Genomic DNA, 20,982 nt, shown 5'->3' on the forward strand with positions numbered 1-20,982 from the left:
GTAACGGTACTAGTAGTAGAGGGAAGCGCCTTTAAGGCAATAGATATTAGTAGCAAGGTTGGCTTAGCTATATTGTACATTACTACTATATTCGAGGCTACTATATACTATTGTTGAGGTTTAGGATAGAGCTATAGCGTACTATAGTGCTATAGAGATAGCTCTATTCGGTTCTAATCGCCTACATTGCTTATAATGTTAAACTATAGGTAGAAATATATTCCTATAGCTCGTATACGCTTATATATAACCTCGCTATTAGAATATACTTTAACGCCCTAATTGGCCTTGGCCTATATAGAGCTGAACTACTTCTTGATTAGGGCGCCTAGCAGGCTATTAATAGTAGCCTTCCCTCGTTCGATCTAGCTCGCCTACTCGCCTATCTTCTAAACAGTGATAGGAAGATAGGCGTTATCGCTATTCGCTTAGTAATAGAACTAGAGCTATATATCTATATCTTTAGAGTAGTTCTAGCAATATATACCTAGGCTACAACGCTATTTCTCGCTCAGTTGGTAGAAATACACTTTATCTAGCTCCTAGGCATTGCGTTTTTGTACCTCGTTTAGCATTGTATTCATAGATGTTTTATAGGTTGCTATCGACCTCCTATTCTAACTAGTAGGTATAGCTAGTATAGTAGGGCATATAGATCGACTAATATCGGCTAGTACTATAGTATTATAATCGAATAGCTAGTAAGTAAGCGTAGGCGTAGGAGGCAAGGGTATAGAAGCCGCTAAGGATCTTACCTACGATAGTTTAGTAAGTTTAAATTCGTATTTAATGTTAATAGAATAGTCCTTCGCTAGCTAGCTCAACAACGTTTTTATTAGCCGATTAGTAGCGATAAACATTAGGCGTATCGATAGGCGATCTGCTCTTCTAGAATTCAACTAAACCTTTAAAGTAGCTTTTAGACTAAGGTAGACTATAGTACTAGCTATAATAGCAATATATACGAGTTCTATTTCGATTCTACTTTATTGAATATTATTAACTACTTCGTTATATAGGCTATATATAGTATTTTGGATCTTTAGCCTTAAATCATTGCTAATCCTCCTTTCGTCGACCTCGCCTTGTTTAGTATGTTCTATAGCGACCTTGTAGCGATAGTTCTGCTTTTATAGAAGTAGTAGCGGCGTTCGAAGACCTTAATAAAAAGGGGTAGGAAAGAACCTAACGATATAAGCAATATTAACGACGATAATGCTAGGCAAGGTAGGTCTATCAAAGAGCGTATTACTTCGATAGTGAAACGATCGTAGAATATAAGCTAGCGACGTAGTATCTAGTGTAGATAAGCGAGAGTAGCCTCTAGTTCAAGCCTACGATTATACTAGTGATAGCTATATATCTAGTGATTGGGAATATACTAGTAATAGCGATAAAGCGAATATATCGATATTAGTATCCTCCTCTTATAAACGACCTTAGGAGCGCTCTATAATATCGATATTAGTATCCTCCTCTTATAAGTAGCCTTAGGTACGCTCTATAGTGAAATGGTGTAAAACCTCTATACTAGCCTACCCTACTACACCTAGGACTAGGCGTACAAGATAGTTCCTAAAGGAATGTAGTGTCCCTCTAGACGAATGAAAATAATGCGTATCGAATAGTAGGAAGGATGTCTTCTAAGAGGAAGATACGTAGCTCAGGTACGTCTAGTAGGATATAGTAGGAAGACAAAAGACGATAAGAATACGGTTAGAGCTTAATAGCTCGAATGCCTATTGTCTAGACAAAGGTAGAACAATAAAAGGAAAGGCTCGATAGCCTTCTTAGAAGAAGGAAAACCACTAACGTAGTGTCAACGAACGTATATTAACAACTGCTTAATGTCTTGCTTAATGACGAAGAAGATAGGCTTAGCCTACTTAAATATATATAACTAGAGGGCCAGACCCCTTGGCAACGAATGCAATGCACTGAAACAAATAGAAAAACTAGGTCTCTATGCTTAGGTAGTCTATCACCCTAATTCAATAGTATTAGAACCTTCCTTCGAGTTAGCTATCTCGATCAGTTTGGATGGCGGTGGCTAGGAACGCTATACTTAACGATCTAGTCGACCCTAGGATATAGAACGCGATTTCAAACGCGCTAAGGGCTTTGAACGAGAGCTAGACTTCGATCGAGGGCGTAAGCAAGTAGCGGATACGCCTATTTTACAAGACTTTAATATATTATATACCTAGCGACGTTAGATCGGTGATTTAGGCGTAAGAGGTTCAGCGGAGGCGGCAACAGGAGGTTTAGTGGTAGAGGCGGCGGTAGGGGTAGCAGTAGGAGCTTTAGCGATAGCGACGGCGACGGCTTTAGTAGTATAGTACAATACGATCCTGATCTGCTTATTGCCGATAGGCGTTGCTATAGCTAGGGCGGCGGTAGCGACAGCTTCGGCGGCTTTAGCGGTATAGTACGATACGATCTTAATCTACCTAGCGGCTTTAGAGGGTTTAAAAGGTTTAGGAGCTTCGTAAATTAGGTAGGCACTATAGCGAGAAGGATCTAGTACTTTACTTCTTTATATAAGTATACGACTACGCTTCGAAGGCGCTATCGAGAACTGTACTAGGCTACGAAGAGGGTAGGCGCGATAGATTATATATAGTAGATCACTAAAGCGCCTAAGAATAGAGGTAGGAGGTCGCGTAATAGGCTTACCAACGCTAGGCTAGCTAGGAGGTATCGAGGGTATAATACTAAGGAACTATATAGCGGCGTCTTCGTTGGTGGCTCTAGCAATATATCTATAGCTTTAGGAAGCCTAGGAGATGGCGGTAAGCCTACGAGATACCTAGAAAGGCTAGGAATAACTCAGTGGCTAGGAATCAGGGGTAATTGCTAGTGCGCTATACCCCTGATTTAATTGAACGGCTATTAACTAAGCTAAAATACGCTGTTGAGCTTCAACAAATATATAAAAACACTAGAAAATGGCGATTTGGGCCGTTTTTTGCAGTATCTACGGCTTCAATATTGATGGCACTGATGGCAGTGTGTTGTATACTACTATCAAATTAGGTGTACGGTGCAGCCATTTGGACCCACTTTGACCTAGTGTTTGACAACCACAACACATTTCCGGTTTCGGGAGCCTTCACTGCAGCGCGCAAACAATGGCGCAGTACCGTGATGCATTTCCTAGCCGTTCTTAAAGCAATCACCAGACAGACAGACAAACATGTGCCCCGCCAAGTATGACTCTTTCAACTCAACTCCGACCAATGACCACCTATCCAGGCTACACTCCCAATGAAGGCCGCTTCATGACCACAAGAAAGACCCTTGGCTCCATATAAAGTCAATGGGAAAAACAAAGGATCTGTCTGATCCATAGTCCAATCCTCCTTTCCTCAAAAACAAATCCCGAAATTCACCAACCCAGTTCATTTCCCCTGGCTCCTGTATTCCAAGTCCAGCAGTTGAATCCTCAGTCTAACCTCCGCGACCTATACGCAACCTTCATCCTCCTCTTAGATGACCGGCGACAAGACCTTCATCCCGTTCGGCACCGCCGTGAGCCTCACCATTCACAAGCGTGGCGGCTGCCGGCGCCGCAGCATTGCTATTCACGACCGGGGTCGACCTCCGGCGCGCGACTCCATGATCGGGCCCGCGATCTCCTGGCACAGCTTGGCAATGGTCAGCCCGCTCAGGATCTTCATGACCGCCACATCCAGGCCGAGCGCCTTCCAGATCCACGCCCGGATGTCCACGGCGGCAAGCGAGTCGACGCCGAGCTCCGCAATGCTGTGGTCGCCCGTCACGCTGCCCTCCGCCAGCTGGAGCTGGCTCTGCAGTCGCGCGATGAAAACCTGGACCAGCACATCGACGAGTTCCGCGCTGGTCTGTGCCGCGTCCATCTGCTCCTTCAGGCTCTGCTGCTGCTGCGAGCCGTCCCGGGCGGCGTCGACCTCCAGCCCCTCGTCGCGGCGAGTGAGGTGCGAGAAGCGAGGGTCGGTGTGCCAGTTCAGCGTCGGCGCGTGGGCATGGAACCGCCGCATGCCGGTCGTGATGTCGTAGATCTGGCCCGGAACCGGCTTGCCGGCCACGATCGCCTCGACGAACATGTGGTGGATGTCGCGCTCGGAGATGGGCGGGTAGCCCTCGCGCTCGAGGCCCTCGTAGAGGTCGTCCTTCTCGCGGTGCAGGAACCCGAGACCGTAGATGACCCCGATGTTGACCACCGAGCCGGGGAGCCCGCGGCGGCGACGAGACGCGGCCAGGCCGTTCATGTACATGTTGGCGGCGGCGTAGTTGGACTGCCCGGCGTGGCCGCCGATGGCGGCGAATGACGACGTCATGATGAAGAAGTCCATGTCCGGGCTGTCGAAGACAGCGTCGAGATTCGCGGAGCCCACCGTCTTGGGCTTCATGACGCGGTGCAGGGTCTCCAGGGACATCTGGGAGAAGACGCGGTCTTCGAGGACCATGGCGCCGTTGACGACGCCGCCCACCGGAGGCAGGGTCTGTGCGAGCTTGGACTTGAAGGCCACCACCCGCTCCAGAGAAGTGACGTCGAGCGCTTCGAAGCGAACCGTGATGCCCTTGGACAGCATCTCGGTCTGCCACTTCGGTTGGGTCTTCGGCGGATTCCGGCTGCAAAGGACGATGTGGCGTGCGCCCTGCTGGACGAAGAGGGTGCACAGACTCTGGCCAAAATCGCGGGTGAGGCCAACCAAGACGTATGTTTTTCCCGGACTCAGCAGCCGGGTGCCGGCCAACGGCTTGACGATCTGGGAGACTGATCGCTCAGCCTTCCAGTCAATGACCTGGAACGGCTGGACCCGGGCATTGGGGCGGAGGAGCTCGTTGACCGTCACCATGGCAGGCTCAATCTCGGAAGTCCATGTCCGCGCCCTGGCGATGGCAAGGGCGACAGCCTCGTCCCACAGCCGCCCGGGCGCGGCGACGTCGGTCGGGGTGGCGAAGTGACGAGTCCGGACGAGAGATGAGTACGAGGTGTATTGCGAGTTCGCTGGCAAAGTCCGGACCAACATGGCTGAGAGCTTGCTCGACTCTGGGAGCATGTCAATCACCCAGGCGCCGTCGTGGGAATGCAGCGCCTTGACTTCTCGCAGGGGGGAACCGGGGTGCAAGTAAACCATGTCCATGTTGGCGGCGCATCGAGCGGCATCCCCCGAGCAGACACGGAGCTGCACATTGCGACTGCCGAGAACCTCCTTGACGCACTCGTAGAACGTCTTGTCCGGTTCGATTAGGAGGATCGATCGGCTCTGGACTGAGCCGGCGATAGTAAGAGCCGCGAGGTACCGTGCAAGAAGTCCCAGGAGCACCGGCCGAGGCAGTGCAGCGTCGTCGATGGTGCTCACATTCGAAGGCGGAACGGAGATGTACGATGCATTTGCCTCCGAAAGCCCGACTTGGATCTTGCCCGTCTCCAAGCTCCGCCCAATGCAGATGTGGGAGAGAACCGGTCCCACGCTCACAGCGTCCACGGTGCTGTAGTCCACCTGGATCGTCAAGTGACCCGGTGTTTCCTCAAGGTCGCGTACACTCGAGACTCTGACTTCGCGCTTGGTCGAGTCGTCCTCGGCCTGGGCCACGCGCACGACGCTCTCCAGGGTGTTGACCGTGTTCGAGATGACGCGACGAGCCGCGTTGATCCGGTCATTCCCTTCTTTCCATGGCTTGAGGCGCGGCACCAGGCGGCGCCCGCCCTCCCAGTGCACCTCGGACTCTTTGATCCAAAGCGGCTTCGTGGAACCCGCCGTCCCCACCAGGCCCTGCTGAGCGAGCCGGGCAAAGGTCTCCGCAATTGTCTCTGCGGCGGGTGCAGGATCCATGGTGTCCAGGTCGAGAACCTGCAACACCAGGCCGGGAGTCTCGGCTACCAGGGTCCGAGTGAAGCCGAGTGATGCCGCGTGGTGCGGGTTGGCGAAGCGGGCCTGGTATGTCACCCACAGGATGGTCATCTGGGGCCTGAAGAGGGCGCGCAGAGCCTCCATGCGCTCCTTGGTCATGGTCGCTAAGATCGGCTCGTCCAGGTCGTTGAGGAGGATGCTCGCGGAGTACGACGACAAGGAGCGAGGTTCGACCGACTCGAGAGTCTCTGCCACTTCGATGGCGCCGCAATGCGCCGCGAGAGACGAGCAGACCTCCAGCGAGATTTGTGCCGTCCATCGTTGCCTTCGTGCCGTCCATCGCTGCCTTCCGCCAACGATCAGCAGGCGCTCCGTGAGGTTGGATGTGGCCGCGTTGGCGAGTGGACGGAGCAGCAACGCCTTTTCCGGTGACTCCGCTTGGCAGACGATCAGGGAGAATCCAGGCGGGAAGTACTGGTGCGCATTCTTGATGGAACGCGCAAAACCGCACCGGTCGAGGAGATCGGGCCAGTCAGGCGGAGAAGAAGTGGCCGGTTCGTCCTGAAGAGTTCCAACACCACGACGAATCCGATTCTTCAGCGGGCTGATGGACACGTCCACCAGGATGAGGAAACCTCCTGGCCGCATCATGCGCTTGACCGTCTTTAGCACAGTCGCGGTCTTTTCCGTCTCGATGAGCGAAGTCGCGAAGAGAACGAGGTCGTAAAATGGTCCATTCTCCGGCTCGGTCGCTTCCAGGTCCACCTTGTCAATCATGACCTTCCTCCGGACGGAATCGCTTAGGCGCACACGAGCCTCGAGGTTCTTCTCGGGCTCGGATCCAACCCTGAAAAGACAAAAAGATTCCTGCAAGCCGGCGAGGACGTGCTCAGTCAAACCCAGCTCGGGGTCCGTCAGACCCAAGACGTTCATGCGCGGATACTTGTGGGCAATCTGGCCCACGACGCGGGAGACGTGACGCTGGAATCTGGTAAGCTGGCGCGCCTCCTCGATGACTGCCGGCAGCATGCCCGGGAGCACGTCCGGAAGATCCTTGCCCAGCTCGCGGATCAAGTCCAGAGCCAGGAAGTAGGGCGAGTGCCGGACGAAAGAGTCGAGAGTCTCTTCCGTCTCGTGCGGCCACGAAGTCTGCGGATCCATGATCTCGACTTGCCCCGGGATCTCTGCCAACGTAGCAGGCGGGAGCGGGCTGGTGGACGCGTGGTTCGAGTAGAATGATGCGACTCGCACACAGCTCTCGATCAGCATCGGGTCGGCAGCGTGCATGTCGGAGTCCTCTGCAGAGATGATCTCATACTCCGGGTCAACGTCGAATGTCGTCGTCAGGTAAAGCTCGTAGTCGTCTTCTGGCTTTGTTGGGCTGAACGACCCGACCGTAAGACCCTGAACCTGTATTTCCATGTCGCCTTTGGGACTGAAGATATCGATGTCCGCGGTAAAGGACGCCGCAGTTTCCGCCGTGATGGGCGTCGCCTTGGTCAAGTACGCATCGACAGCAAGCCAGTCGCTGTCGCGGTCCTTGATGTCGCTAATCGCCAAATTAAAGCGAACGGACTCAATCGCGAGAGGAAGGAATGGCGTCCAGATCGCGTTGTCCCCAGGGGAGGAGATGGTGACAAATGCCGTTTGCAGGCAGCTGTCCAAAGTAGCTGGGCTGATGGCCAGCTTTGTTGTGTCCTCCTCGTGAAACTTCTTAAGGGTACCGGAAGCAAAATTATACCGCCTTTCTAGAGTCTCCAAGCCCTTAAAGGGGCCCGTGTACACCAGACCGGTTCCGGCCATCATGTGGTAGAAGGCCTCAGGGCTTGCGTGCAGCACTTCCGCTCGTTCCTTGGGTCGCCGGGGCAACGCCGCAGAGGACGGCTCGCCGATGGCGATGGTAAGGTTTCCGGTGAAGTTTTTCTTCATGTCGGTGCCGCCGTCCGGAATTGCGGAGGTCATGATGAAGGAGGCCTCAATCGTCGTATGGCTCTCGCTCTCGATGGTCAGGGTGAACAAGATCTCGATGCCGGCAGTATTAGGCTCGAGGATGATTCCGCTGTGAAACCTCAAATCGCGCAGTTCGACGACCGACGCCTGACGGCCTGCCAGGGCGACTCGGGCAGCATCCAGGGTCATGACAAGGTAGGCTGACGCTGGAAACAGTGCCTGGCCTTGGAAGCTATGATGCTTCACCCAAGGAAGCCTTTCGAACTTGAGAATGTTGCGCCATCGGAGCTGGTGCTTATTGTCGTCGCGGGTCCGAACGCCGAGGAGCTCGTGCGGAGCGTCAGGCTTGAAGTGATACTGACGAGAAATGCGCGACTCGCGATGATACTTCTGGGAATGGTCCCACGGATACAAGGGCGCATCGGCCAGCCGAACCTTGGCAAGTTGGGGCTGCACGGAGCCCAGGACAAATTGGCGGATCTGCTGAGAAGAGGAGCCAAACTGCGTCCACATCCAGCCTAGGAAGTCGGCAAAGGCTTCGCGATCATCCGTCTTGCGGTGAAGCAAGCCGGAGTAAGGGATGGCCGAGTCGCTCTTCTCTTTCACGGTCTCAGTAACTGGGCCCTTCAGCGCAGGGTGCGGCCCAACTTCGATGGCGCAGTCGAACGGGCCGAGAGTGTCGATGGCAGTGCCGACGGCCTCGTAGAAGAGAACCGGCTTGACCATGTTGTCCTTCCAGTAGCTGGCCTTCAGCTCTTTCTGTGAGGGTTGTCCGGAGCCATAAACGCTGGAGACCCAGATCGTCCCATTGCCCTCTGTCGGTGTGATGGCGCAGGCATTGAGGTTCTCGAGGTACCGAGCCGCAGGAGCCTCCATGTGCGGAGAGTGATAGGCAGTGTCCACGAACAATTGACGGGCAAACGTCTGCTGCTTGGTCAGGTGCTCGCAAGCCGCCTTCACGACGTCGAGGTCGCCAGAGAGGGTGACGCTAGACGGCGCGTTGCTGGCGGCAACCCACAGGCCACGCGCGAACTTCTTTTCCGCGCAGAGCGCAGCGGCCTCTTCCTTGGACAGGCCGGCGGCAAGCATGCCGCCTTTCGCGCCCGTCGCTCCGCGTGCCATGTGAACGTCCGTGCCGCGATAGTGCGAGATCAGAATCGCCTCGCGAAGGCTGATCTTGCCTGCCGCGTACGCCGCAGCGATCTCCCCAGAGGAGTGGCCGACCACGGTGTGGAAGGTAATGCCGAGATGACGCAAAAGCTCAATCAACCCGAGCTGGACGGCGGTGCAGAGAGGCTGGGAGACCGATGCCATGTGCACCCTGGACCGGCCCTCGTCGGCCAAGATCTCCTGTTCCAAGGACCACGAAGGCGGGTCGGCGCAGGTCTGGAGGATCCTGTCCAGAGTGCGGATCGTGTTGGCGAACACCTCGCTGGAGAGCAGCAGGCCACGCGACATTGTAGCCCATTGAGCGCCCTGGCCTGTGAAGACGCCCAGGATTTTCGGCTGCTCATCGGGGGGTCGAGCACGATTGCCGATTGTGACCGACGGCGACTTCTCCGCCTTGACAATGAGAGCGTTGAGCTTATCAAGGAGACCGGAGACCGTAAGGCTTGAAACAGCGACGCGGAACGGGAAAGCGGTCCTCCGGGCGTACGAATGCCAGGCGATATACTCGGGAGTCGAAACCGAGCCCTGGAGGAGGTGGTCGCGATATGCCGTGGCGACATTGATCAAGGATCTCGGAGAGGGAGCCGAAAGAGTCAGTGGCAGGCAAACTCGCACGTCCCTCAGGTAGCCCCCGTGGCAGTCAAGCTCAGGAACCACCTCGAGACCTGGGCGGAAAGCCTTGGCGACGGCATTGTGGATCTCCGGAACGTACTGCTCAATGATGGCATGAGCGTTCGTCCCTCCGAAACCGAAGGAGTTAACGCTCCCGCGCTTGGGTTGGCCGGCCGGGACGTGGGGCCAAGGCACGAGAGAAGTCGGGACAAACAAGTTGCCGTAATACTTCTCGACATCGGGGTTGAGCTTCACGAAGTGGAGATTGGGCGGCACCGAGTTGTGACGCATGCTCTCCACCACCTTCAGCAGACCAGCCAAGCCGGCGGCGCCCTCCGTGTGGCCGATCACGGTCTTGACGGAACCGACCAGTAGCTTGCCGTGGTCTGTGGTCGAAGAAGAAGTACGCACGGTCCGGCCGAAGAAGGCGTCCTCGATGGCGCGTGCCTCGTTGGGGTCGCCGGCGCCAGTGCCGGTTCCGTGAGCCTCGAAGTACTGGCAGCGGTCCTCGGGGTTGCGGGAATCCAGGCCCGACCGCTTGTAAGTGTCTTGGATGAGGCGCGACTGAGCTTCCCAATTCGGCATGGTGATTCCGCGGGTGCGGCCATCGGAATTGACGCCAGTCTCGCGAATGATGGCCTCAATGCGGTCGCCGTCGGCAAGAGCTTGGCTCAGGGGCTTGATGAACATGGCGGCGACGCCTTCGCCGCGGGCGTATCCGTCAGCGTCAGCGTCCCACATGCGACAGTGGCCGCTGGGGCTGAGCATGTGCAGGCTTGACTCGACGACAAATTGCTCAGGAGTGAGGATGAGATTCGCGCCGGCAACGCAAGCCATCTTGCACTCTCCAGACCGCAGGCTGAGAACGGCTTGGTGGAGAGCCACCAGGCTGGAAGAGCAAGCGGTATCAATGGTCATTGACGGACCGTGGAAGTTGAAGAAGTATGAGATGCGGTTCGCGAGGATGGAGCGCGCATTGCCGGTGGCATAATACTGGCTGGTGTCGAGTTCATCGCGCTGCGAGAGAGTGTCGTAGTCGCCGGTCATCAGACCAGCAAACACAGCGACCTTCTCGCCGGCATACTGGTGGAGGGTATAGCCAGCAGACTCCAGGGCTTCATAAACAACCTCCAGCAGCATGCGCTGCTGAGGGTCGATGGCTTCGGCTTCCTTGGGGGTGATGTTGAAGAAGCTGGCGTCGAACACGCGGTGATCTTGGTCGATGAAGTAGGCCTTGGGAGCGTTGGTCGTGCCGTGATACTCCCCGTCAGGGTGGTAAAATGCCTAGGACAAAGTCAGCACTATCGTTCGCCACTGAGAGGCAGGGTAAAAAATGGGGGGATGGATGTGACTTACCTTGATGTTGAACCGCTCGGCGGGAATCTCGCGGGTTAGGTCGGTCGGGTTGACGAGGAGCTCCCACAGGTGTGACGGCGTAGTGGCACCGCCGGCAAAGCGGCAGCTCGCCCCAACAATAGCGATGGGCTCGGAGACAGGGTTCTTGTACGCCATGGTGCGGTTGCTTGCCATACAAACAGTGAAAATTGGCGGCGAGATGCGACAGATAGATCGGTCAGTAATGTACCGTTCTGTTGATGACAGGCGATGAGAGCGTCGAGGTGTGAAGGTAATCGACAAGTATTGCAAGACAGAACAGTACTTTACGGACGATGGGGTCTGTGTTCGTGTAGTGATGGCGAGTTATGTTGAAGGTGTTGGGTATTGTGGTGGGAAGAGAAGAGTTCGCAACCAGACAGGAAGAAGAGGGTGGGTGACTAAGTGTGCAAAGACCGCCCCGGCGATCACACACCCAATGAATGGTGGAACTCAAGAGAACAACTGAGTTGTTCAAGATGTTCACGAGGAGCGGGATTCTCGGCTACCCTAGGCACACCGAAGTTAGGAGAAAAAGAAGGTGCGGCGTGTTGCGGCACGTTGGTGCCTGTTCACCAAGGCTGTTGTTCTCGGCGCTGTTCACCTAGGCTGTTCTCGAACACATCACAGGTGTCACTGACATCGAATTTCAAATACGAAGATTACGGTGGTTCCGCAAGGCACAATAAGAAGTAGAGCCCTGAATACACTGGGAGCTCAACCAACTGGCATTCGTGTAGTGTTCCTAGAACAACGTTCCCAATGTAAGCACTCCCCCCTAACGCCCCATCTCCCGAACATCACAAAGGCAAAGTACCCTGTGCAAGAAATAATCAGTGATGGCAATCAACAGACCCGCAAGTCCAGCAGCGAAATGCGTCACGGGTTGCTATGGATCCTCGCTGGGCTCGGGGTCATGTACGGGGACATCCGCGGTGCTCCCGCCCGGCCCGCCGGACCCGCAATTTGCCCCCAATTTCCACGAAGACGTTGAAATGTCAAGCTCAACAGGCTCTGGCCGGGGTCTTATTGTTTAGATTATAGGCTCCGCTGGGTAGGCCAGCGAGTCCCAGTCTCGTAAATTACACTGGTGGCAGAAGGCACCAACTTGAACGAGTCAAATCGCACAACATGACTGTGTTTGATTGAATATACAGCTCGTATAGAAAGAAACATTCGCCAGTGATAGTTTTCGGTTTTCTAGATAGGGCAATTCCTACCACTTGGGAGGAAGGGGGGCAGGCTTTTGCGTGAATACCTTGTCCAAGGTTCTATCGCCTCTGGACTGCACGTTGGATGTCTGAACCCCATCCTTACAAGCTTCTTGATCCCGACTAAGTAGTTGCTATTTCACCGGTTTATGCCACAAATGTAGTTACAACGCACCACGTGTTGTATGTTGTTCGCTTTCTTCTTTGGCACTCAGGGAAAGCAGTGTACGGGCACTTTGGCATGGAACTGGGTCCTTCAGGGGACTCGGACCGTGCGGACATACATACTAATCGCGTGTTATTCAACTGGCGTCTTAGCCCACACAGGTCTGAAGCAGAGCGGCCTGATGAGATGCCAGATTACATACGCTGGTTCATGCCCAGCTCCTTTGCAAGGAGAACGACCTGTCCTTCATTGGTCCGCTTCCCGGAGATGCGCGGTTCCTGGCCTTCCAACTGTTGCACGCAGGGAAAAGAGAGATCCCCATGTATGTGCCTAGATTTCGCATCTTCCAGAGTAGTTGATCTTATATGTCTCCCGCGCTGGCCCTCTCGGGACATCGATAGCATGCTACTCCAGCACGTTGCCTCGAGAACACCTCAACTAGGAGAGCTTCTCGAATATCCTAATCAGTTGTGCATCGAGTCGTGGGAGGTCAATGGAAGATCAAAATACCAATTCAACTCATTTGCTATGGAACAAAAACTGAACGGCAGAACTTTCTGCCTTAGCGGCAATGTATAAGGTACCTTGGCACTGATGGTTTCGATGAAAGGGGTTGTTGTTTACTTTGCTGACGTAATGCGTCACCTGGTCAGCCAGGGTCGCTTGGCGTCGGCCCGTGGCGGAGTAACTAAGCCGGGAACTCCCTATGTAAGCCGGGAGCCGGTCCGCAAAAAGCCGCTCCGGGCCGACTGTCATTGCTTGGGCCGGTTTTTTGGGCGACACGTACGTGGGAAGTGACTGGATTTCTGCCACTTGCAACCGCGGACTTGAACGGCATAATTGCATTGTAGCGTGTTGGGAAAGTCGATCGGTCGGATGCCGAGATGCAGCGCCGAGGCTGTGCCACGTTTGTGAGCGGCCCCTGTGGACAGTACCTCTTGTTCATGGACGCCACCTAAGAGCCACGTCAACCTGCGCCTACTTGTTCAAGCTTGCCGCCTCAGAGGATTAGAACGTCGGGCCTCTCCCGGTATCATCTCCATGCACAGTCGAAATAATCACGTCAGCTGAGGAAGGCTGTTTGCAGTGGGGGGAATGGATGTGGAATATTGATGAAGGGTTGGAGTGTCTGCCAAAGCACATTCTGTTTTGGGCCAGTTGTACTGCGGTATTCCATACTGACACTCCTTTCCCAGCCTGTGCCAAACTGGCAATTCGAAGTATCTCGGCCATCCTATCCCATTGCCTGGGTCTAGCAAGTCACGCCCAGATAGAAACAAGAGCATTCTTGAGGGCTCGAGGCGCGTGTGCAGCAGTCCGTCTCACGGTGCACGGTTCTAGTGTTCTGCTGTTGACGAACAAGTAGCGAGTTGTGTTGGCAAAAGCGAATCCTTCGCAAACGTTTTTGGGTAATGCAAACGCCGTCAGTGGTTCCAGGTTGCCATGTGGCAGTCGCTCACCCCGCAAAACCGGCCAAACGGCACGGCAACGTCGATTGGCGGCCAACCCATTGACGGGCAGCTAACCCAGCGAACTGGGCTCCGTGGAAGGTTTACTGTGTACACTAGTTTGCGACTCCTCCGCGGAAGAACGACGATGGCATGAAGCGGGGTTGGGACCGGGAAGTTGTGATCAGCCAAAAACCTCGAATCAGGAATGGCGAGACAGTGCCGCGGAACCAACCGCGGAGAAGTCCCCTCGCGCTAAGTCCTGTGACCACATCATGACCAAACAGCGTGTCGGCCCATTCTTCATAAGCCAGACGTCCCAACATCAAACACACTTGGAAGAGTAGAGAAGTTCGTACAATTCCCCCGAGGTATCCTACCATACGCGGGTAAACGACAGAAAAGCATGGAGCAAAGCCAAAACCCCAACTCCGAACCCCCTCCCGCTGATTCTGATGTCTGATGCCTCAAATGCTGACCAACCTACACCAGCCCAACCTCCCAGACCGCCACGCCCTTAGTCATCAGCGACGTCGCCGGTCGCGAACAACTCGAGGAAGATCCTGCTCTTGTCGACGCCCATGGCGGCGAGTTTCTGCCGCACGTCCTTCATGAAGGCCTCAGGGCCGCAGATGAAGTACTCGGCCTTGGGGTTGCCGAGGAAGAGGTGGGCGTCGTGGTCGAGCTTGGCCAGGTCGAGGCGCATGTCGCCGAAGTCGTAGTGCACGCCCTCGCGGTCGTCCGGGCCGAGGTTGCGCAGGAACACGTTGGCCGTGACGTTCTCGTTCTCGCGGCAGATCTGGCGGACCGCGTCGCCGAACGGCTGCACCGCGCTCGAGCGCGCCGTGTGGATCCACGAGACGGGCCGCTTGACCGCCGGCGGCTGGCCGTCCGGCCCGGCCGTCAGGCTGTCGAGGATGGCTTTGAGCGGCGTCGCGCCCACGCCCGCCGAGATCAGCACCGCCGGCACGCCCTCCTTGCTGGTGTCGTTGGGGTCGACGAAGAACTCGCCCTGCGGGTGCGACAGCTCGACCTCGTCGCCCACGCCGTACTTGGCGTGCAGCATGTTGGAGATGATGCCCGGGATGCCCGTCTCGGGGCTGTCCTCGCGCTTGACGCTGATGCGGTAGTACTCGCCCTTGTCGGTCGGGCCCTCGCTGAGGCTGTACTGCCGGCTCTGCAGGTAGCCCAGCTCGGGCACGTGGACCTGGAGGCTGACGTACTGGCCCGGCAGGTACCGCGGCAGCGGCGTGAGGCCGTCGACCGGCGCCAGGTAGAAGCTCGTGATGACGCTGCTCTCAGGCACCTTGCGCACGATGCGGAACTTGCGCCAGCCGGCCCACTGGTTCGCCGCGTGGGTCTTGTACATCTCGCCCTCGCGCGTGATGAACACGTTGGCGAGCACGCCGTACGCGGCGACCCAGGCGTCGACGATCTCCTTGGTGGCGGCGTCGCCGAGCACCTGGCCGATGGCCTGGATCAGGTGCTTGCCGACGATGTCGTACATGGCAGGGGTCACCTGCAGCGACGCGTGCTTGTGGGCGATGCGCTCGACGGCGTGCGCCAGCTTCGGGAGGTCGTCGATGTACGTGGCATAGCCGAGCACGGCGGCGGCAAGCGCCTGGGCCTGGCGGCCGTTCCTCTGGCTGGTGGTGCTGAAGATGTTGTTCAGCTCCGGGTGCTCGCGGAGCATGTTCTCATAGAAGACGGTCGTGATGGTGACGCCGTGTTCTTGGAGAACGGGCGCCGTCGACTTGACGATGGCGAGCTGGCTTTCGGGGAGCGGGGCGGCCATGGTGATGGAAGCAAGTGCTTGCGTCTGCGTGTTTCTCCTGTGCGATGTGTGTTCCGATGGGTCTTCCCAAAGGGGAGGCTTGTGTTGCCGTGGACGGGGTTGGGATGCGAGGGGTTTGACGAGTGTCAGATTCTGTCCGCTTTTTATTCTGCCTTGTTCCTCGGACCTCAATTTCAGAGTCTTGGCCAGGTGTGGGGAAGTGCGCACTCCGATGATGTTAAGATCCAGGACAAGCAGTGCCGATCCACCACCATCCGGACGCGATAGCCGCGTGGGATGCTCGATATTTATCTCGACCTTCACCAACTTATCGCCCAACCCCTCTGCTACCGACCAAACTCAACGGAAACCATCGCCGGAGTTTCTCGCCCGGCTTCGCGGCCTGGGCTGACATGGGCCAAGGGCGTCGACGTGGTGATCATCAGATAAACAGCAGCAGAATTTCGCATCTCCGAGGGCCAAGACGGTATCGCGATCTCTCTTTCCCTGCACGATAAAAGGGTCGATAACAATCAAGTCGCCTGCCATTGGCTGGGATGGGGCCGTTCGTCCAGTGTGTTGCGCGGGGGATCGGGCTCGGGGAATGCCCAGGCAGGCACGCCCAGACGGATCAGCTCACAATTGATAACAGGATCTGCTGAGTCATCCAGGGCAACAGGGCCTTGAGACGGCGGGATGAGGACTCTGGCATTTCCGCGGCGAAAACACCCGCAGCTCGGGATGCTCCGGTTTTCTTCGAGGCCATGTCGGCCGCTTTGTGCTCAGCTGCAAGCATGACATTGCTTGAAAATTCGATACTTTCAGGGGGAGGCGAACTTCCGGGCCACGCATCGTTCGATGCGAATCTCGGGCCATTTCACTAGCGGATTTTTTTTACGGGGCCAGTGGCGGGGTTCCAGAACTACGGGCGGTCCCGGAGTCCAGGCCAGGTACAGCGTTCCACCCGCCAGGGCGCCAGGGGCGAGAAACTCCACGCAAACCGCTGGAAATCGCCTAACCATCGTAAGTTGTTTCCGCATCACCCGGGCCCGGCCGAACGGCACAATAAAACTAACTTATGCCATATTTGCCCGAACTTTGACATGACATCTTACCATTAGTTACCGAAGCACCAGCAGTGCTCCGTCCCGATGGTACCTTAGTTTTGCCCCGCCCGGCGCGGTTCCGGGTTCGGATCCCGCTTCCCGTCTGCTGGATGACGACAACCGGCAGTTGAAAACACACCCGGAACAGTCTCGAACCGGCGCTGGGCCCCTCGCGAAAAGCTCGATGGAACTCCTGATGAGTTCTCTGCAAAATTTTTCCTTCGCTTATTGCGTACACTATTTCATGCTTATCCCGGTGTATCCACAGTGCTCGCAGCATTTCGGGTGAGAAGCTGAGACGAACTCCACAACAACGCTCATGGCTCGCTCTCGCCACTCAGGTGGGGGGGACAAGAACAACATCAACACAGAGAGACTCGGGGGTGACTACAACTCTGCAAAAAGCGTCGAGCTACGATCCGTCGGTTGCCGTGTCCCCTCCACGTCACTGGACACGTTTCGGTGTGACGCTGCGGTGAGTTAGGGGATGCAGCAGTAGGTCCATGGTACGCAATCGCTCGGCGATGTGGCAGATTGAATTACGAGGAATTGAAAGAGATTGTTTCCCTTTCCCCCTCCACCCAGTCCTTTCTTTCACCTGTCCACACAATATACCACCAGGCCAGGCCTTCTGCAGGCCGCAACACAGCCACAATTCAGCCCTCTGCACCTCACCCTTCAAAGACACTGTGCATAGTAGGGATTCAGCGTCGAGCAGGCGTACGGCGCCGCGCAGGCCGTGGGTCCCGAGTACCCGCTGCCGCCGCACTGACCGTACTCGGACTGGACCCCGCCGCCTGTCCCGGCTGAGGTGGTCGTCGGAGTCGGGCCCGCTGTGGTAGGCGTGGCCCCCCCGCCGTTGCTGGACGCGGCCATCAGCGCGCTGATGGGGCGCAGCCCGGGGAAGAAGCTCGTGGGGATCGCCGGGATGGGGATCTCGGTGCCGAGGCCCCAGGCCTTGATCTCGTTTGGCATGGTCTGGATGGCGTAGTTGCTAGAGGTTGGGAATTAAAGTAGCCATGTGGTTAGAAATGAGTTGGAAAAGGTATCTTGACGTAAGTATTGTAGATTCAGGTAACGTACCTGGCTGTGGTACGCGTCACCGTCGTGGTGTACGTCCCGCCGGACCCGGCCCGGAGACAACCCCCCGTGCCGTACGCGTTCTCGCAAATTTCCTTCTCGGTGCTGCCGCTCTCGGTCCAGATGTTGACATCTGAGATGGTGATGCCGGTGCAGGGCACGGCGGACGGGCAGAGGACCTGGATTGAGCCGCGCTGAGCGCCGTTGGAGTTGGTGCCCTTCCAGCCGGTGAAGGTAATGTTCTGGTAGGAGACGCCGTCGCCGGGAGCCTGGGTCATGCTGGTCCAATACGCGTTCAGGTCAAGCGTATAGGCATTGCTGTGGCCCCAGAAGTTCTCGAGCTTGACGTTCTTGACGGTGCCGCTGCCGCCCCAGCTCTTGATCATGTACATCTGGTTGCAGTTCTGGCTGTAGACGTTGCGATAGTAGATATTGGAGATGTCCGTGTTAGCACCCAGGGAACCCATGGCTGAACCACCGGACCAGTTGCAGAAGATGGACTCAACCAGGATGTTGCTTGCTGGACTCTGTTGGCCGTTCAAAGTTTTAGAAAGCTGTCGTAACTGAGAGAAAAAACGGAACGTGGTACCTTCACCGTAACACTAGCAACATATTTCAGTCAGCGATGCACCAATCCAAGTGCCTCCTCCACGTGAAAGAGAGAGAGCAGACGTACCACTCATCCTTGTTGGTCACTTCGATGTCATGGATCCAGATGTTCTGGCCCCAGACATCGACGCCGTCAAGCCCACCCTCGCTACCGGCCCGTACGATAGAGTTGTAGACTTCGCCATTCGAGCACGTGTCCATTACCAGAGAGAACTCGGGAGCGTCTACCAAGGCAATGTCGTGGAAGCTGAAGTTGGTGACCTATCAAATCCCAATGCGACTCAGCCATAGCGTTACACTAGGCTGATGCAGAGGTGTCAACAGACCTGTGTGAGTCGCACAAGCCTCGGGCTGCGGTGAGGAGTCAGTCACACAATCGTTGGCATCAGCATCGACGGAGTCATACCCGGAATTTGCACCGTCTAAATGCCAAGCGAACTCGTCAGCATCAACCACGCTTTTCACGAAAGAATCATGACGTGAGCTACTCACTTGCATTCAAGAGATATCCATATCCCTGAATGGCGCCCTTGGAATTCCCGCTGTAGAACTCGAAGTCGGTAGTGCTAGAGACGCTAATCATGGTGCCTCCGGCGGTTGCGCTCGTGATGCGGTAGATGACGCCCTCGAGGTTGATGGACACGCCCGAGCCGCCGCTGAGCGTCACCCAGCTGGAGAGCCCATAGCTGCCGCTCGGGATGTACACCTCGCCACCGCCCTTGCAAGCATTCCAAGCGGCCGTGATGGCCGCGCTGTTGTCCGTGGTCGCCGAGGCCACGCCGCCGTAGTTCATGATGTTGCACACCTTCTTAGCAGCCTTTGCGGCCCGGCTCGTCGTGGGGCCGACGCTGCCCGAGAGCTGCGCCTGCACCCATGGCTCCAGCAGGAACAGAGCCGCAGCGGCGAGGGAAAGGGAGGGGCGGTACTTCATGGCAGCGCTTCAATGTGGTCATCTACCTGCCTAGTGCTGGGCAAGGAGAGAGAGATCTCAAGAATGGAGTACTGGGTTTGACAAGGCCATGTCGAGTCATTGGCGAAGACTTGAATAAGAAGGGGCTACCTAGAGGCCATCTTGAAAGACTCGGCGATATGTTCCAGTTGCTTCAGTTTCCCTTTCTAGCTAGACTCTCGGCCTTGATGGCTCCGTACCTTTCGGCGTTGCTAGCTCCGTACCGAACATGTCTAGTGCTCCGCTCACGCCCACTTACCGACCCGGAAATAATTGATCCACCTCTCGATAACGGGGAGAGTTGCCCCTCGCTTGCACGATCATGACAAGACCATTTCTTGCTGGGCGTGTCTTCGCGGGCAGGTTCCGAAGTGTCGGATTGAGGGATGACTGCAAGTTCAGTTTTAGATCCCAAATGAGACGCTGTCAAAGCCCGAACTTGGCGGAAGCCCTGAGGGAGGCAACATCCATTGGAGGAGCACAAACACTAACTAGCGGAACGTTATCGAGCATCTTTGGGTCTTGATTAACGGCCATGTCGATCAACGATGTCACCCTGCCACCAGGGATCGGCCGGGGCAGGCGGCCCTAAGTTCTAGTGTACGGTCCTCGGTAACAGACGTAGACTAAAATTGCTTAGAGGTTTACTGCTCTTCGCTTCCCGGTGCCGGGAACCTGAGTTCGATGTGGCCTCAGTGTATTCAGCCCTACTTACACGTTGAGTCAGGTATCTATCCCGCCGCAGTGCCGCCTTTCATCTCGCTACTAATAGCTGCTAGTGCCCTTCGAATCTCAGATCTGTCCCATTGAAGGGAACGACTGGTCTTGACCAACTTCGTCGAGACACTGCCTAAGGTACTAAGTCAGGAAAGCAGGCTTGAGACGGAGGCCCGTTTCACTGGCAAACGAGATTATGCCAGATGTTGTTGGGTTGGCCATGACAACTAGGCTCCCGACTTTGGACACAAAATCGTAAATGATGAGGAGCTATCGCAGTCTCGGAATCTTGATTAGCAAGACTAGCAGTCATTTCTAGGGAAGTTTGCATGTGATGCGTAAGAATTCGAAGGAGGAGGATTCTGAGCCCCAGAGAACTTGGCAATGGCCATCCGCTCAGCTGCATCCATACCACCTCCATTGGGCCTCCCGGGCCGGCCCAGAGGTTACATAGGTAACGACCAACGGAGTATTCCTGCCCTACCCCGTAGATGGCACCACGTGCCACCGCCGCGGTAATTATTAAGGCCGAGCTGAGCAACAGCATCGGGCATCTATAAGTCCACCAATGCCTTTTTCTGGGCAGGATCTCCAGTATAAGCGCCCTAATCGGTCGGGTTCCAAAAAAGCATATCCTACGGCTCATTCCCCTTTAAAACAAGATTTGGAAAATGACGATCCACCGTGCCTGCTTAGACTCCCTTCGCACAGTTCTGAGTTTCCCGCCAGGAGAAACTAGTTGGAGTTTCTCCTTTTAACAATCCCGCAAGAGACGCTCCGTGACCAGAACAACCAAGCGGTGAGGGGCCGGCCGAACCTTGCCAGGATAATCATCTTCCGCTTGGAAACGTGTAGAGGAAGGAGTGGCCATGCTCCAATGACACAGATATAGCTTGCCCATTTTTTCCAGGAGACCTTTGTGAATGATTTCAGATGTACCTGCTCAAGGCACTCTACTCCACTATGCTGTCCAACA

At 55.7% G+C, this 20,982-nt stretch overlaps 3 protein-coding genes across 3 annotated transcripts; all 3 read right to left on the minus strand.

Annotated features, from left to right (window-relative positions):
- Positions 1–3,584: 3,584 nt before the first annotated feature.
- Positions 3,585–11,084, minus strand: THITE_2050301 (uncharacterized protein; the record flags this gene model as incomplete). Its single annotated transcript, XM_003654653.1, has 4 exons — positions 3,585–4,643; positions 4,701–5,081; positions 5,541–10,856; positions 10,929–11,084. 4 exons carry the CDS (start codon positions 11,082–11,084, stop codon positions 3,585–3,587), a joined length of 6,912 nt encoding a protein of 2,303 aa, XP_003654701.1.
- A 2,732-nt stretch (positions 11,085–13,816) lies between these two features.
- THITE_128077 (uncharacterized protein) lies at positions 13,817–15,790 on the minus strand. The gene has a single exon (XM_003654654.1). The coding sequence runs from the start codon at positions 15,564–15,566 to the stop codon at positions 14,289–14,291; it is 1,278 nt and encodes a 425-aa protein (XP_003654702.1). The 5' UTR covers positions 15,567–15,790; the 3' UTR covers positions 13,817–14,288.
- A 1,539-nt stretch (positions 15,791–17,329) lies between these two features.
- THITE_76240 (glycoside hydrolase family 28 protein) lies at positions 17,330–19,367 on the minus strand (the record flags this gene model as incomplete). Its single annotated transcript, XM_003654655.1, has 6 exons — positions 18,829–19,367; positions 18,667–18,691; positions 18,408–18,601; positions 18,321–18,333; positions 17,735–18,258; positions 17,330–17,645 (listed from the first exon to the last, which is right to left on the minus strand). Exons 1-6 carry the CDS (start codon positions 19,269–19,271, stop codon positions 17,330–17,332), a joined length of 1,515 nt encoding a protein of 504 aa, XP_003654703.1. The 5' UTR covers positions 19,272–19,367.
- Between the last annotated feature and the right edge of the window lie 1,615 nt (positions 19,368–20,982).

The sequence above is a fragment of the Thermothielavioides terrestris genome, chromosome 3 (genome assembly GCF_000226115.1).
Source record: "Thermothielavioides terrestris NRRL 8126 chromosome 3, complete sequence".
Taxonomy (NCBI): domain Eukaryota; kingdom Fungi; phylum Ascomycota; class Sordariomycetes; order Sordariales; family Chaetomiaceae; genus Thermothielavioides; species Thermothielavioides terrestris.